This window comes from Triticum aestivum, chromosome 3A (assembly GCF_018294505.1).
Source record: "Triticum aestivum cultivar Chinese Spring chromosome 3A, IWGSC CS RefSeq v2.1, whole genome shotgun sequence".
Classification (NCBI taxonomy): domain Eukaryota; kingdom Viridiplantae; phylum Streptophyta; class Magnoliopsida; order Poales; family Poaceae; genus Triticum; species Triticum aestivum.
Window position 1 is genome coordinate 646,785,808 of NC_057800.1, and position 17,809 is coordinate 646,803,616.

The 17,809-nt window shown below is 41.6% G+C and overlaps 1 protein-coding gene across 2 annotated transcripts; it reads right to left on the reverse strand.

Annotated features, from left to right (window-relative positions):
- Window positions 1–2,880: 2,880 nt before the first annotated feature.
- On the reverse strand, window positions 2,881–6,497 carry LOC123062883 (ABC transporter I family member 11, chloroplastic). Of its 2 annotated transcripts, XM_044486568.1 has the most exons (12): window positions 6,152–6,497; window positions 6,044–6,084; window positions 5,440–5,560; window positions 5,300–5,357; window positions 4,499–4,578; window positions 4,370–4,421; window positions 4,163–4,296; window positions 3,929–4,043; window positions 3,736–3,822; window positions 3,597–3,645; window positions 3,288–3,372; window positions 2,881–3,168 (listed from the first exon to the last, which is right to left on the reverse strand). In XM_044486568.1, exons 3-12 carry the CDS (start codon window positions 5,502–5,504, stop codon window positions 3,090–3,092), a joined length of 804 nt encoding a protein of 267 aa, XP_044342503.1. In that variant the 5' UTR covers window positions 5,505–5,560; window positions 6,044–6,084; window positions 6,152–6,497; the 3' UTR covers window positions 2,881–3,089. The 2 variants fall into 2 exon arrangements, with proteins under 2 accessions (XP_044342503.1, XP_044342502.1); XM_044486567.1 differs by having other exon boundaries at window positions 6,044–6,497.
- Window positions 6,498–17,809: the final 11,312 nt, after the last annotated feature.

Below are 17,809 nucleotides of genomic sequence, written 5' to 3' on the forward strand. Positions count from 1 at the left end.
AACCAGTTACTAAAAAAATTGAAATACTCGTTGGTGGTGCTAAATTGTATGTAACATGAACCATGCACCAGATCAAGGTAGTAAACGGGCATGACAAAAATAAGTGATGAATTGTCTCCTCCTAATCACAAAAAAAACATTTTTGCTGTCATGCCAGTTACACTTAGCAAGGTTATCTTTGGTAAGAACTACATCCCTCCGCAAAATCCACACAAGAACTTCGATCTTGCAAGGAACCTTTGTTTCCAAATATGCTTTCTGGGAAAAATAGGTCCAGAATCTATGAGATCCGCATACATAGACTTCATAGTGAAGACACCATTAGTGGTTAATCTCCACTCGAATTAATCTTCCATCTGAGTTAGATTAATTGACATCAATCTAGAACTCAAATGCATCCACTTAGTTCATTTGTCACCCAGCAACGCCCTAAAATATTGGATGTTCAAAGGGCCGCCCCGAAGATCAGAAGCCACTGAATCCTCTTTTCTGAACACAAAAGTATACATGGTCGAGTATTGTAGAACTAATGGCATGTCACCCGACCAGGTATCATCCCAATAACTCGTCGATTGGTCATCACCAATCTTTAAGGAACCTCTCTTAAAAAAGGATGATTTGACATTCATCAAGCCTATAGACCGGCAGTCCACGTCCTACCCCCTCCCCACCCCTTGCACCCCCCTGCCCCGCGCAGGATGATGCTTCCAGGATAGGGTCGTCGTCGGTCGAAGCATCACCAGACGCCGCTTGATCCTTGCCGCATTGGTTGCCTGAGCTCGTCAATTCACTTCAATGCTCGCCACCATCGCAGCATGTGGGTGCAAAACTATCATGTGCATCATCGGCTCACTCTGTAGGTTCTCCTGTCGCCGATTGAAGCTTTTTTAATCTACTGTTGAAGTTTTTGTGTCAATGTAGCAGCTTTTTTGGTTGCGCGGTGCCCTGGTTGAAGCTTTTCTGTAAACGGTTGCAGCTTTTTCTGGTTGAGCAGTGATTGATTGAAGTTTTCTACATCGTCAGTTGAAGCTTTTTCTGTCAATGGTTGCAACACTGCAATCGGTGGTTTCAACATCGCCTTTGTCGGTCACGCGCCATCGCTCGCGTTGGTTGCAAGCAAAAGGATCCTATAGTCCTAGCATGTCAAGCCTCTGTTTCAGCACCCGCCCATCACTCTTGCAGCATGTTCCCCCGGCACATTTGCATCTCGTGTGTGGTAGAGTTGAGGATTGCGTGTGAGGGAGAGGAATAAGGAGGCACTGGTTGTGGCCGTTTCTCCGCCCCATGATGGTTCGCCCTAGTAGCAGGTGGCGGTGGTTGGTCTGCAGCAGCAGCACCCCAATTCGCCCGACGGGTCGCGATGGTGAGGGAAGAGAAGGCGAGCAACATGTCCTGAAAAGGTAGAAGAAAGGAGTGTTGCTTATGTATAAGAAACGAGAGGTGGGGTAGGGCATGGAATAAAACAAAGGGGAGCGCATGATGGTGGGATCTGACGTCGCTCGAGTGACCGACGCAAGCCGTGATCAGTCAGCCAGGAGGAATCATTAGCATCAATAAATTGTGAAACCCGCCATAAAATAATAGTATATGTTTCCAATGCCAATAAAAAGTAACACATCCAATGGTATTTAACATCGATAAAATGGCCAAATAAAACATACGCCAACCAGAAATATCACAAGTACCGTTGCGCCTTGGGCCGTCGACAGAAGGCTTGGTGGGGAAAACCTCGGCGCGCCAAGTGATTCGATGTGCAACACCTCTAATATTTATTTGTGTCTAATATTGTCAGGACAAACCTCTCGCCAAGCGGAATATATTTTTCAGTATTTTGGGTGTGAATGATGAACAATCAATGCGGGGAGAAATATTTGCAACATGTCATATGGTTCTCCCTATTTTTTGTAGTATTTTCAAAGGGGTTTTCCCCCGGGCATACGAGTGAACTATTAAGCCGTGAAAAAAATGACTTGCAATCGTGCAATATCCATGGTTTCTTACAACTTGTTTACTTATATTTTTCACTAGAGAAAATCAAACGATGCATGGTTTATTTGCAATGAATCAAGTGTTTTAAAATACACATGATCTTTGGGGAACTCGCATTTCACAAGCACTCAACATTCTTGCAATTTATCAAGTGCTTTAAATACAAATTATCTTTGGGGAGCTTGCATTTCACAAGCACTCACGCTTCATACGCATATCCTCACCAGTCACCAAATACTTTCCCTAGATTTGGAGGCAAACGGCGCACGATGCCTCTCCAACTTCTAGCCATATCCCACTATCTTCCATCTCTCTTATCGAACTCTCGGGGAGGGGAATGACCACGAGAATAACACATGAAAGGGGTGAACACAACACAAAGAGGGGTTGCTCACTGGGAAGCTCAATACTCCTTGTGTTCGCACATGTGGCCGTGGAAGGAACTTCATAGCCAAATCAAGAGGATGGCAAAGTCGTTGGGCTAGAAGGAGCAGACGTAAGAGGCCGGAGCACAAAACGGTGACCTTTTTCAAGCCTTTTCCGCCAATTTTCCCCAATGCTTCCTATTCCTAAGACACACATGAAAGTTTCTAGCTACGTCTTCTTCCATTTTGCCTTTTCGTTTTTTGACACCGCTGCTACGTACCATATCAGTAGACCACTTTCTCTCCTTGGTGCTTTCCTTTGGCTGCTAGCACCTCACTATTGTATACTGTTTGATGAATCAATAGTGTGTAGCGAAGACTCAAACATGGGTGGTATATAAAGGGAGCAAAAGGTGCATTCATGGTTGAGGAGATGCGCAACGAGAGGTGCATTTCATTCGGTCAGACTCTTCAAGATACTTAACTGAGAGCGCTTCTGTGTTTGTGCACATGAACAGAGCATATGTGAAATAACATCATGCTATTATTGACAAAAATCCAGTAGGTGTGGAGTCACTCTCAATAGATTTTGCAACTTGCCTTGTACTATTACAAACATTACATTAGGATCCCTAGCTAGCTATGAGCCTGTTCACTGCAACAACAAATGGGTCAGCATTCCAGCTGCACACACAAAAAAAAAGTTATGAATTTTCCGAGGAAAAAAATGTTAATCTATACAGGTAAAGGTTCCTCCTTCAAAACACCCCCCATTTCCATTCTCCAGGACCGGTCTACCAGCGGGTATAGTTCTCTGCAAAACGTTTTAAATCAGATATTTTGACAGCCTCAGGTAAGCGTTGTGTTCAACAGTGGCTCCAATGGCGCACAGCTATACAAAAATATTGTGTTCTATGGTGAGTACTAAATTACCTTAGGTCATGACTTACAACCAGTATGGTGTGGTCTTTCTTTAGGTCCTTCAGGAGATTCACAACATCAGCCCGAGCTTTCCAATCTGATGATGATGATGATACAAATTTAGTAACGACATATAAGAGAGCATATATACTATTTAAAAGAAAAACTATTTGACACCACACAATATTCCTAGCAAGTCTGGGTTGTGGCACAAAGATGACAAGATGAACAAGCAGAATTATATTAAACAAATGGATCAATGCAAGGGGAAGAAAATAATCTACAGATATTAGTTTGATATATGGATATTCAAGTACATACCAAGTCCAGCGAGGGGCTCATCAAGCAACAATAAATCAGGAGTTTGAACCTAGAAAATCAGAAGATAAAGGCAAAAGATTATCCATCTTCACTTCTAAAAACAGAACGATCAACCCGTATTAAAAAATTGAAATAATACCAGTTGAATTGCCAAAGCAAGTCGCCGCTTAAACCCACCACTAAGAGACTGTGGATCCTTATCCAATGAAATGGCACTTAGACCAACCTAGCGTTAAACAAATTATCTTCAGAAATCAATTGTGTGTGGTCTCTCAAACTACAAGTTCACTCCACAATGCAACAAAATGGTATGTATGAGAGATAATCATTACAGAGTTAATGGCATTCTGAAGTTTTAAAGTGAGTTGCTCCCTCAAAGGAATGTCTGCCTTTTGCCTTGGCCATCCAAAAGTAACTTCCTCAAGTATAGTATCTGATAAGAAGTACCTACAGGTTTAAAATATCTTATTTTACAGTGAAACTTCTCAAGTACTCACACAGATCATAAGGATTCATGCTAATATGTAAAAAACTTATTAGTGAACGTAGTAATTCAATGTTCAAACCTCTCAGGAAACTGAAATACAATACCGACTCTTTGAGGAGCTAACACTTCCGACAGACCAATTGGATTTCCACTATCATCATACTTCTGAATGCAAATTGAACCAGAGGTAGGTTCTGATAGACCGGCCAAAAGCTGAGAAATCAAACTATCACCTTAAGATGAAAGATGCAGAGTTGAACATGTCATGTAGCATTTCAATACAAACCTGTAAAAGAGTGGTCTTTCCACTCCCACTCCGTCCAAATATCAAACCAAAACTGCATGAATTAGTTGTCTCGTCAGTACAAAAGGCGTCCAAGAAACACAGCTATTGCAATATAAAACGCATGCTTACCTTTTCTCCTGGAGAGAGAGACTAGTTTGATTCAATAAGTTTTGCTCAGTTCCAGGAGGTCGGTAGCTGACTTTTCTAACCTAAAAGAAGTGAAGTTCAATATATGTCCATGTAATGTAAAGGCAAACCATGATTGCACGGATGTTATACAACGTACGGTATACGGTATATCTGACATTAGCAGTTCCCCCAACAATGGACTATTTGTTTAACATATTTGATTTGCAAACAACTTGTATCGAATTACCCATATTTCTTATCGACGTCAAAATTTTAATCCAGTTATTATGTATGTCTCCTAATAAAATCCCAATAGGCAAGGACTAAAGTACTACATGTGCATCATATACAACAACACTGAAGGACATAACAAAACAACAATTCAGGAGACTTCACTATTGGATTATACCGATTGCGGAGTGCTACCTAGCTTTTCTGCGATAAGATGCTAAGATCCTGGGCTTGAAGATCCATATAAAGATTTAGTCGGAACAAAGGTAACAAAGCCCAGATTTTCAACAAAATCTAGGGCCAGAGTTCAGGGAGATTCCTCAGTTTGATGATTACTGAGAGTTAAACAAGTGAACTAACACATCCCAAACAACCTATCAAGATCCAAGTGTAATGAATGATGAATCTTACTTGCAGATAACACGTTCACCAACTTCTATCAACATTAAGACTACAACTAAATTGTCTTTCTAGATTAAATTGCTCCTGTGTCCACAGATAAACCAATTGTCCAAGCAGAACTAGAAAAAATCCTCATACCACAAAAGAGGGGCAAGAAAAAAAAATCACCTCCAACTGGGAGTACCCAGCTGACACCCGTTCTGCTCGACATCTCCAAGAAAACCTCCTGGAAACCATCAAGGCACACAAAGGATAAGAGAACGAAAAAAGATGGGAGCACACACGGTTCAAGGATAAGAATGGCATGCCTTGTCATCTTAACCGGAGAGGACGAAACTGTGGGTGGGAAAGCGACATTGGCCAAAGCGAGCATAGTTTCGCGGTGGTGGGGAGCTTCGGAGGAAGCGGGGCTCGAACGGGATGAAGGGACTGGTAAGTGCAGAAGTATGGTCAGATGGGAACTTTGGTGCAGTCAAGTGAAGCAAATGCCTCGGCTTCAATTCAAGAGAATGGTCTCTCAAAAAAACATTAGGAGCAGGAAGATTGCAATTCATCTAGTAGCATTTCAGCTTTAAGTCCAATGGTGTCAATGTCATGATGAAGTAACACAGTTTTGTAAAATTACATCCTAATGTCCTACAGAGACGAGATGATAAACCTAGAATTGATTTGTATGATTAACTTCCTAGTGACACTTCTGAAAATGGAGGCAGCAACTTGAGTATTGTCTACAGCACCATAGAAGCTAGTTCAAAATAAAGTCTTAAGCTTAGTACTCTGGTTTCTTCACATTTCATAATTAAGAACCGTGCTATGTCAGGCCAAATAAGCCCAGTTTGATAACTAACAATGACACTGCAACTCCAAAGCCAGACAAAACTACCTAGAAAAGTGCAATAACATAGCACTCACATTGGTGCTGCTCAGTTCAAGATTATAGAAATCCACCGCATCTGCATTGAGCAGCGGTCAGACGTGCCAGCTCCAGCCTCCCGGTGTGCAGCTTGAGAAATTTCTCACCAGAGACTCGGAGGACGCAGACCTCAGACGGATCAGGACGCCGAGGTACCAATCCTAGCCGCCGACGGAACAGGGGAGACCGAGGGAGCGTCGAGCGGGGAGGGGACGGGGGCGTCGAGCGCCGCCGTCCTACTGGCCACGACGGGGAGGGCGTCGGCCCGCGCCGCCCGGCGTAGAGCAGGGGAGACCGAGGCTTCGTCGGGCGTCGCCGTCCTGCTGCCTCGGTGGGGAGGGGCGCCGGGCCGATGTCGAGCAGCGAGGGAGAGTGCGCACCGCGCGATGTCCGCCGTGGGACGCCGTTCAGGAGAGAGAGAGAGAGAGACGAGGGTGAGGGTTATCGGGACAGACATGAGGGGTGAAAGGGGAAAAAAGAGAATCTCAGTCAGCACCGTGGACCGTCGATCTCGATGTTGAGATCTGTGTAATTTTTATATTTTCTGAACTATATAATACTCCTTCTGTAAACTAATGTAAGAGTGTTTAGATCACTATATTAGTAATCTAAACACTCTTATATTAGTTTATGGAGGGAGTACAGTATAAGACAATGTTTTTTTTGCTATTTGCAAGTTGCCTGAGACGACACTTACTCCAACAAGATTTGAGCCTAGAAGAATGGTTAATCACCATCTATGATGTTGGTGTGAAGTACTCCCTACGTAAAGAAATTTAAGAGTGTTTAGACACTCTTATAATTCTTTATAAAGGGAGTAGTAGTTATCTTCACGTTTAGACACTCTCCTTTGATGTTTTCTATTTTTTTTGTACCTATGTAATGTGCATTATGCATTATCAACATATAAAGAATACCCCCTAAAAAACATATAAAGAATACCGCAAAACAATTGTTGTACGGTTCTGGCTTCATGAAATGTACTACCATGGACGACCAACCGAGCGTAGAAAAGAGTATTTGATCGGACGAACATCAGGTTTTTTAGCATGGCAAATTGTGTTATCGTGAGGACGACAACTTTCTTTAGCAAGCATGGTAAATCTTTGCCATGTTCTGTTTTTTGTCAGAAATTGCCATGTTTGCTAAAGAAGATTGACATCCTCACAAGAACATAATTTACCATAAAAATGTTTGACTTGTCATGGTTAAAATCTCACGTCGGACGTTTAGTATTTCCGTAGAAAAAGACCAAGAGCGAGCCAAAACGTAAAGTCGGTGAGGCCGGTAAACGCGGCGCTGTCGTGTCAACTCATCCAAGCTCCATCCCACTTTGCGAATTCAACAATGAGACGACGACAGGCGCCGGGGAGGGAAGCGGACCTCCTCCGACCATTTTTCACGCATCCTCTATCTCTTCACTACATCATTTTCTTTCCTTTTTGCTTGCTATACTTTTTAGCATGTTACTATTGTATTTGGTTTGATAAAGAATGGTAGTTAAGACCCAAAGATGGAAAATAGTGCATTCATGGATGAGGGGTACTTGTAGGTGTGCAATGAAAGGTTTTGTGCATGAGAGCATTTTTTCCCGTCTTCTCAAAACATTTGGAGTGCCTTTTGCATTTTTGCACATATGTAGAGCATGTGAAAAATAGCACCCTGCTGATTTCGGCCTAGAATTGGACCATCATATTTTGAGAAGAATAATCAGATAAACCTCATATTTGGTTTTCTCTAGAATTCCTATGTAATGACCACACAGAAGAAATTTCTGTACTGATACTATATCTTCTAAAAAGTACTTTGCTACATTTTCTATTGTTTCAAGCAAGGACTTAACGGTTTATTATTAGTGTGTGTATGATCCATTTACTACTCCCAATTGTTAACCATGATATCCTATCATATTATTTTGAACATGCTCATGACATTAAGTACTACTTATGTGTAAAGTGTTTTGAAGTTGCATGATCGGAGCTACATGACATTCCATCATATCCTTAATATGGCTACGTGGCCTAAGTGAATTACGAATCCAAGTTTTCTTTTTTTCTCATTACGTCAACCACTGATCGATTGGTTCCAAATAGAAGATAACCCTCAGTGTCCAAGTGACTTCACACATATCTCTTTGTTAAACTTCTGAATAAAATCATCACAAAGCTTCTTCTAAATAGGCACCAGAGAGTTACTCTACATTAAGTCCGTCTTAACAAATAGGGATTTATTAAATATAGATCTGTACAAAACTGCTTGGCTTGGGCCTTTGATATCTCTTTCATTGTAAACAATACAAAAAAGGAGATTTTGATGCTCAGACTTGACTAAAAGAGTACTTGATATGATTGAACATCATGTTATCATGAAGATCCTTACTGCTAGAGGCTTTGGTGCAAGATGGCTAAATCGGATCCATATGATTTTCACTTATGGTAATTCTTCAGTGCTTTTACATGGAATTGCTGGTAAAAAGATTCAACGTAGGAGAGGAGTCAGACAAGGAGATTCACTATCCCCACTCATCTTTGTGTTGGTTGTTTATCTTTTGCAGTCCATTCTTAATGAGGCAATGCATTTTTCAATATAATCTTGTATGTCCAAATGCGGGGTGAATAGACTGCTAGCAAAATTTAAAGGACTCTTCTCCCAAATTTTGGTTCTTCGAAGATTTTAACATAGCAAAATTTAAAGGACTCTTCTCCCAAATTTTGGTTCTTCGAAGATTTTAGCGTAGCTAGCAGTACAAGACCACCCTACACATGCAAGTCTAGAGTACATGCAGCGGAAAGTAAAGACATGCAAGTGATAGTAATGTAGATAGTAGAGTTTAGAGATACACAAACACAATGGTGACACGGTGAAGATTTTTGGCCCGTGGTTCTGGTAGGTGGCCCTATCGTACGTCCACGTTGATGGAGGTTTCGATCCCAATGATCTAAGATCACAAAGATCTTAGTTGCGAGATTCCATGGAGGAATTGAGTCCATGAAGGGCTCACACCCATGAAGGATCCATGAAGAAGCAACCTTGTCTACACCACCATGGCTTATGCTCACAAAGGATTAGCCTCACTCCGGTAGATCTTCACGAAGTAGGTGATTTCCAAGCCCTCAAAAATTTCTTGGTTTCTCCACAAGATTTGGAGACTCCCAAGCACACCTAGCCAAGCTAGGAGGCACCACCCTCTAAAAGGTAATATATGGTGTTATTGATGATGAACTCCTTGCTCTTGTGCTTCAAAATATAATCTCCTCAACACTCAAAACTCTCTCATAGATTTTGGCTTTTGGTAGGAGAGGTTTGGTTGGAAAGCAATGAGGTGACTAGAAATCAAAACATCAATGGTTTGAGTGGTATCCCTTTGAGATCAGCACAAGGACTGGAAGTTCTCTCTCAGAAAAATGGATAGGAGTTGTGTTTGCTTCAAGAGACAATGGCGGAGTGGGTGGGGGGTATATATAGGCAGGACAAAAAATCTGACCATTACACACACTTTTGCACACATCGGTGAGACCGACTCAAACCACTCGGTCAAACCGATAAGTACTAAAGGTATGAACTTTGGATTGTTCGGTCACACTAGGTGAAACTGATCGGTGGCTCCAAGATGTGATGACCTAAGCACTTTCCATGCTTCGGTGTCACCGACTGAAATCATTCGAAAATTCTGAATGAATCACAGAAGGTTGCCACATGCTCTTCGGTGAGACCGATGCAACTAGGTTTTGGGAGAACACCTACATTGGTATGGCTCGGTGACTCCGTTGTGGATTGGTTCGGTGAGTCCGAGATGACTTTTGGGTTTGATATAGTGGAAGCTTGTGAAATTGTCTGAGGCTTTGGATTTTGATCTTTAAGCACTTGAGCAAAGAACTCATCTTCTCAACCTCATCCCCTTTTGATAGTATTGGCATACATATGGACTCATTGCAATCTTGGATCACTTATATACAAAATGAAGAGTCTTGAGGCATGAACCGCATTTGTCCTTAGCATTTTGAGGGGTCCAATTTCACATCCCTTATTGTACCTAAATTAAACTTTCCTGAAATAATCTTTGAGCAGGCATTCATTCAGGGATATATGTGTTGTTATGAATTTCCAAAACCACCCAGGGATTAGATGCACTTTCAAATTTCAACTCCACTAACTATCAATTCCCACCCTAATTTCCATGTGTTTCACTATGCTGATGATGCCATTTTAGTGATGTGTGCTGAAGAGAAATCAACTTGGTCAAGTCAGGAGTTTCCTTCAACACTATGATGAACAAACTAGTTTAAATATCAATTATGCAAAATCAACTTTGGTCCCCATCAATGTTGCTGATGAAGAAAAAGTTGAAAATGTTTGACTATGGGATGTCAACAAGGTAGTTTCCCATTCACTTATTTGGAGTCACCTCTCCGTACTGTCAGGCTTAGAGTTGAAGATTTCTCTTCAATTTGCCAAATAATTGAAAGGATATTATATGTTCCAATATGTTGTCTTTTTTAGAAAAGGAGGATTACCCCCGGCCTCTGCATCTGAACGATGCATGCAGTTATTTTATTAATTATTCTCAAAGACCTTACAAACCATTACATTGAAGGAAATATTCCCTAGAGGCAATCATAAAAGTTATTATTTATTTCCTTATATCATGATAAATGTTTATTATTCATGCTAGAATTGTATTAACCGGAAACATAATACATGTGTGAATACATAGACAAACAGAGTGTCACTAGTATGCCTCTACTTGACTAGCTCGTTGAATCAAAGATGGTTAAGTTTTCCTAGCCATAGACATGAGTTGTCATTTGATTAATGGGGTCACATCATTAGAGAATGATGTGATTGACTTGACCCATTCCGTTAGCATAGCACTTGCTCGTTTAGTTTGTTGCTATTGCTTTCTTCATAACTTATACATGTTCCTATGACTATGAGATTATGCAACTCCCGTTTACCGGAGGAACACTTTGTGTGCTACCAAACGTCACAACGTAACTAGGTGATTATAAAGGTGCTCTACAGGTGTCTCTAAAGGTACTTGTTGGGTTGGCGTATTTCGAGATTAGGATTTGTCACTCCGATTGTCGGAGAGGTATCTCTGGGCCCTCTCGGTAATGCACATCACTCAAGCCTTGCAAGCATTGCAACTAATAAGTTAGTTGCGGGATTATGTATTACGGAATGAGTAAAGAGACTTGCCGGTAACGAGATTGAACTAGGTATTGAGATACCGTCGATCGAATCTGGGGCAAGTAACATACCGATTACAAAGGGAACAATGTATGTTGTTATGCGGTCTGACCGATAAAGATCTTCGCAGAATATGTAGGAGCCAATATGAGCATCCAGGTTCCGCTATTGGTTATTGACCGGAGACGTGTCTCGGTCATGTCTACATAGTTCTCGAACCCGTAGGGTCCGCACGCTTAAAGTTCGGTGACGATCGTAATTAGGGTTTTTGTGTTTTGATGTACCGAAGGTTGTTCGGAGTCCCGGATGTGATCACGGACATGACGAGGAGTCTCGAAATGGTCGAGACATAAAGATTGATATATTGGAAGCCTATATTTGGATATCGGAAATGTTCCAGGTGAAATCGGTATTTTACCGGAGTACCAGGGGGTTACCGGAACCCCCCCCCCCTCCCCGGGGGTTAATGGGCCTACATGGGCCTTAAGGGAGAAGAGGACGGCCGGCCAGGGCAGGCCGCGCGCCCCCTCCCCCCCTAGTCCGAATAGGACAAGGAAGGGGGGAGCGGCGCCCCCTTTCCTCTTTCCCCCTTCCCCTTTCCTTCTCCAACAAGGCAAGAGGGGGGAGTCCTACTCCTGGTGGGAGTATTACTCCTCCAGGCGCACCCCTAGGGCCGGCCGCACCTCCCCTTCTCCCTCCTTTATATATGGGGGCAAGGGGGCACCCTATGACAGAAGTTGATCTTCATGATCGTTCCTTAGCCGTGTGCGGTGCCCCTTCCACCATATTCCACCTCGATCATATCGTAGCGGTGCTTAGGCGAAGCCCTGCATCGGTAGAACATCATCACCGTCATCACGCCGTCGTGCTGATGAAACTCTCCCTCAACACTCGGCTAGATCGGAGCTCGAGGGACGTCACCGAGTTGAACGTGTGCAGAACTCGGAGGTGCCGTACGTTCGGTACTTGGATCGGTCGGATCGGGAAGACGTACGACTACTTCCTCTACATTGTGTCAACGCTTCCGTTGCCAGTCTACGAGGGTACGTAGACAACACTCTCCCCTCTCGTTGCTATGCATCACCATGATCTTGCGTGTGTGTAGGAAATTTTTTGAAATTACTACGTTACCCAACAGTGGCATCCGAGCCAGGTTTTATGCGTTGAAGTTATGCACGAGTAGAACACAAGTGAGTTGTGGGCGATATAAGTCATACTGCTTACCAGCATGTCATACTTTGGTTCGGCGGTATTGTTGGATGAAGCGGCCCGGACCGACATTACGCGTACGCTTACGCGAGACTGGTTCTACCGACGTGCTTTGCACACAGGTGGCTGGCGGGTGTCAGTTTCTCCAACTTTAGTTGAACCGAGTGTGGCTACGCTCGGTCCTTGCGAAGGTTTAAACAGCATCAACTTGACAAACTATCGTTGTGGTTTTGATGCGTAGGTAAGAACGGTTCTTGCTCAGCCCATAGCAGTCACGTAAAACTTGCAACAACAAAGTAGAGGACGTCTAACTTGTTTTTGCAGGGCATGTTGTGATGTGATATGGTCAAGACGTGATGAGATATAAGTTGTATAAGATGATCATGTTTTGTTGAAGTTATCAGCAACTGGCAGAAGCCTTATGGTTGTCTCTTTATTGCATAAGATGCAAGCGCCAAATAATTGCTTTACTTTATCGCTATGCGATAGCAATAGTTGCAAGAGCAATAGTTGGCGAGACGACCATGTGACGACACATTGATATAGATCAAGATGATGGAGATCATGATGTCATGCTAGTGACGATGGAAATCATGACGATGCTTTGGAGATGGAGATCAAAGGCACAAGATGATGATGGCCATATCATGTCACATATTTTGATTGCATGTGATGTTTATCTTTTATACATCTTATTTTGCTTAGTTCGACGGTAGCTTTATAAGATGATCTCTCACTAATTATCAAGGTACAAGTGTTCTCCCTGAGTATGCACCGCTGTGAAAGTTCTTCGTGCTATCGGGTGTGATAGGCTCTACGTTCAAATACAACGGGTGCAAAATAGTTGCACACGCGGAATACTCAGTTTAAACTTGACGAGCCTAGCATATAACAGATATGGCCTCGGAACACGGAGACCGAAAGGTCGAGCGTTAATCATATAGTAGATATGATCAACATAGTGATGTTCACCATTGAAACTACTCCATCTCACATGATGATCGGATATGGTTTAGTTGATATGGATCACGTGATCACTTAGAAGATTAGAGGGATGTCTGCCTAAGTGGGAATTCTTAAGTAATATGATTAATTGAACTTTAAACTATCATGAACTTAGTCCTGGTAGTATTAGCATATCTATGTTGTAGATCAATAGCTCGCGTTTAGCTCCCCTGTTTTATTTTTGATATGTTCCTAGAGAAAATTAAGTTGAAAGATGTTAGTAGCAATGACGCGGATTGGATCCGTGATCTGAGGATTATCCTCATTGCTGCACAGAAGAATTATGTCCTTAATGCACCGCTAGGTGACAGACCTATTGCAGGAGCAGATGCAGATGTTATGAACGTTTGGCTAGCTCAATATGATGACTACTTGATAGTTTAGCGCACCATGCTTAAACAGCTTAGAATCGGGACTTCAAAGATGTTTTGAACGTCATGGACCATATGAGATGTTCCAGGAGTTGAAGTTAATATTTCAAGCAAATACCCGAGTTGAGAGATATGAAGTCTCCAACAAGTTCTATAGCTAAAAGATGGAGGAGAATAGCTCAAGCAGTGGGCATGTGCTCTGATTGTCTGGGTACTACAATCACTTGAATCAAGTGGGAGTTAATCTTCCAGATAAGATAGTGATTGACATAATTCTCTAGTCACCATCACCAAGTTAGTAGAACTTCACGATGAACTATGATATGCAAGGGATAATGGAAACGATTCCCAAGCTCTTCGTAATGCTGAAATCAACGAAGGTAGAAATCAAGAAAAATATCAAGTGTTGATGGTAGACAAGACCACTAGTTTCAAGAAAATGGCAAAGGGAAGAAGGGGAACTTCAAGAAGAACGGCAAGCAAGTTGCTGCTCAAGTGAAGAAGCCCAAGTCTGGTCCTAAGCCTGAGACTAAGTGTTTCTACTGCAAAGGGACTGGTCACTGGAAGCGGAACTGCCCCAAGTATTTGGTGGATAAGAAGGATGGCAAAGTAGACAAAGATATATTTGATATACAGATTATTGATGTGTATTTTACTAGTGTTCGTAGCAACCCCTCGGTATTTGATACTGGTTCAATTGCTAAGAGTAGTAACTCGAAACGGGAGTTGCAGAATGAAAAGAGACTAGTTAAGGGTGAAGTGACGATGTGTGTTGGAAGTGGTCCCAAGATTGATATGATCATCATCACACACTCCCTATACTTTCAGGATTAGTGTTGAACCTAAATAAGTGTTATTTGGTGTTTGCGTTGAGCATGAATATGATTTGATCATGTTTATTGCAATACGGTTATTCATTTAAGTAAGAGAATAAATTGTTGTTTTGTTTACATGAATAAAACCTTATATGGTTACACACCCAGTGAAAATGGTCGTTGGATCTCGATCGTAGTGATACACATATTCATAATATTGAAACCAAAAGATGCAAAGTTAATAATTATAGTGCAACTTATTTGTGGCACTGCCGTTTAGGTCATATTGGTGTAAAGCGCATGAAGAAACTCCATGCTGATGGACTTTTGGAATCACTTGATTATGAATCACTTGATGCTTGCAAACCATGCCTCATGGGCAAGATGACTAAGACTCCGTTCTCCGGAACAATGGAGCGAGCAACTGACTTATTGGAAATAATACATACTGATGTATGCGGTCCGATGAGTGTTAAGGCTCACCGCAAGTATCGTTATTTTCTGATCTTCACAGATGATTTGAGCAGATATGAGTATATCTACTTGATGAAACACAAGTCTGAAACATTTGAAAAATTCAAAGAATTTCAGAGTGAAGTGAAGAATCATCGTAACAAAATAAAAATTTCTACGATATGATCACAGAAGTAAAATATTTGAGTTACGAGTTTGGCCTTCAGTTAAAACAATGTGAAATAGTTTCACTACTCACGCCACCTGGAACACCACAGTGTAATGGTGTGTCTGAACGTCGTAACCGTGCTTTATTAGATATGATGCGATCTATGACGTCTCTTACTGATTTACCGCTATCGTTTTGGGGTTATGCATTAGAGACAGCTACATTCACGTTAAATAGGGCACCATCTAAATCCATTGAGACGACATCGTATGAACTATGGTTTGGCAAGAAACCTAAGCTGTCGTTTCTTAAAGTTTGAGGTGCTTATATGAAAAGGTTTCAACCTGATAAGCTCAAACCCAAATCGGAGAAGTCCGTCTTCATAGGATACCCAAAAGAAATTGTTGGGTACACCTTCTATCACAGATCCGAAGACAAGATATTCGTTGCTGAGAATGGTTCCTTTCTAGAGAAGGAGTTTCTCTCGAAAGAAGTGAGTGGGAGGAAAGTAGAACTTGATGAGGTAACTGTACCTACTCCCTTATTGGAAAGTAGTTCATCACAGAAATCTGTTCCTGTGACTACTACACCAATTAGTGAGGAAGCTAATGATGATGATCATGTAACTTCAGATCAAGTTACTACCGAACCTCGTAGGTAAACCAGAGTGATATCCGCACCAGAGTGGTACGGTAATCCTGTTCTAGAGGTCATGTTACTTGACCATGACGAGCCTATGAACTATGAGGAAGCGATGATGAGCCCAGATTCCGCGAAATGGCTTGAGGCCATGAAATCTGAGATGAGATCCATGTATGAGAACAAAGTAGACTTTGATTGACTTGCCCATTGATCGATGAGCCATTGATATTAAATGGATCTTCAAGAGGAAGATGGACGCTGATAGTAGTATGACTATCTACAAAGCTAGAATTGTCGCAAAAAGGTTTTCAACAAGTTCAAGGTGTTGACTACGATGAGAGTTTCTCCCTCGTATCTATGCTTAAGTCTGTCCGAATCATGTTAGCAATTGCCGCATTTTATGAAATCTGGCAAGTTTATAAACAAAACTGCATTCCTTAATGGATTTATTAAAGAAGAGTTGTATGATGCAACCAGAAGGTTTTGTCAATCCTAAAGGTACTAAAAAAATATGCAAGCTCGAGCGATCCATCTATAGACTGGTGCAAGCATCTCGGAGTTGGAATATACGCTTTGATAAGTTGATCAAAGCATATAGTTTTATAAAGACTTGCGGTGAAGCCTGTATTTACAAGAAAGTGAGTAGAGGATTACAACATTTCTGATAAGTATATGTGAATGACATATTGTTGATCAGAGATAATGTAGAATTATTCTGCAAAGCATAAAGGAATGTTTGAAAGGAGTTTTTCAAAGAAAGACCTCGGTGAAGCTGCTTACATATTGAGCATCAAGATCTATAGAGATAGATCAAGACGTTTGATAAGTTTTTTAATGAGTACAATAGTGATCTAGGAGTAGATCACTGGACATTGGTCAAGATTATCCTTAGTGAAATAAGGACATGTTTCTCGATTATGGAGGTGACAAAAGGTTCGTTGTAAAAGGTTACGTCGATGCAAGTTTTGACATTGATCCAGATGACTCAAAGTCTCAATCTAGATACATATTGAAAGTGGGAGCAATTAGCTAGAGTACCTTAGTGCAGAGCATTGTTGACATAGAAATTTGCAAAATACGTACGGATCTGAATGTGGCAGACCCGTTGTCTAAACTTCTCTCACAAGCAAAACATGATCACACCTTAGTACTCTTTGGGCGTTAATCACACAGCGATGTGAACTAGATTATTGAATCTAGTAAACCCTTTGGGTGTTGGTCACATGACGATGTGAACTATGGGTGTTAATCACATGGTGATATGAACTATTGATGTTAAATCACATGGCGATGTGAACTAGATTATTGACTCTAGTGCAAGTGGGAGACTGAAGGAAATATGCCCTAGAGGTAATAATAAAAGTTATTGTTTATTTCCTTATATCATGATAAATGTTTATTATTCATGCTAGAATTGTATTAACCGGAAACATAATACATGTGTGAATACATAGACAAACAGAGTGTCACTAGTATGCCTCTACTTGACTAGCTTGTTGAATCAAAGATGGTTAAGTTTTCCTAGCCATAGACATGAGTTGTCATTTGATTAACGGGGTCACATCATTAGAGAATGATGTGATTGACTTGACCCATTCCGTTAGCATAGCACTTGATCGTTTAGTTTGTTGCTATTGCTTTCTTCATAACTTATACATGTGCCTATGACTATGAGATTATGCAACTCCTGTTTACCGGAGGAACACTTTGTGTGCTACCAAACGTCACAAATAACTGGGTGATTATAAATGTGCTCTACAGGTGTCTCCAAAGGTACTTGTTGGGTTGGCGTATTTCGAGATTAGGATTTGTCACTCCGATTGTCGGAGAGGTATCTCTGGGCCCTCTCGGTAATGCACATCACTCAAGCCTTGCAAGCATTGCAACTAATAAGTTAGTTGCGGGATGATG

What these genes read in the sequence shown, in the direction of transcription:
- LOC123062883 (XM_044486568.1), bottom strand. Translation starts at nt 5,504, where the DNA reads ATGCTCGCTTTGGCCAATGTCGCTTTCCCACCCACAGTTTCGTCCTCT. An exon ending in TTCAGAATGCCATTAACTCT is followed by an intron (nt 3,823 to 3,928) that starts GTAATGATTATC and finishes GTTTAACGCTAG; the next exon opens with GTTGGTCTAAGTGCCATTTC. An exon ending in TGAGCCCCTCGCTGGACTTG is followed by an intron (nt 3,373 to 3,596) that starts GTATGTACTTGA and finishes CATCATCATCAG; the next exon opens with ATTGGAAAGCTCGGGCTGAT.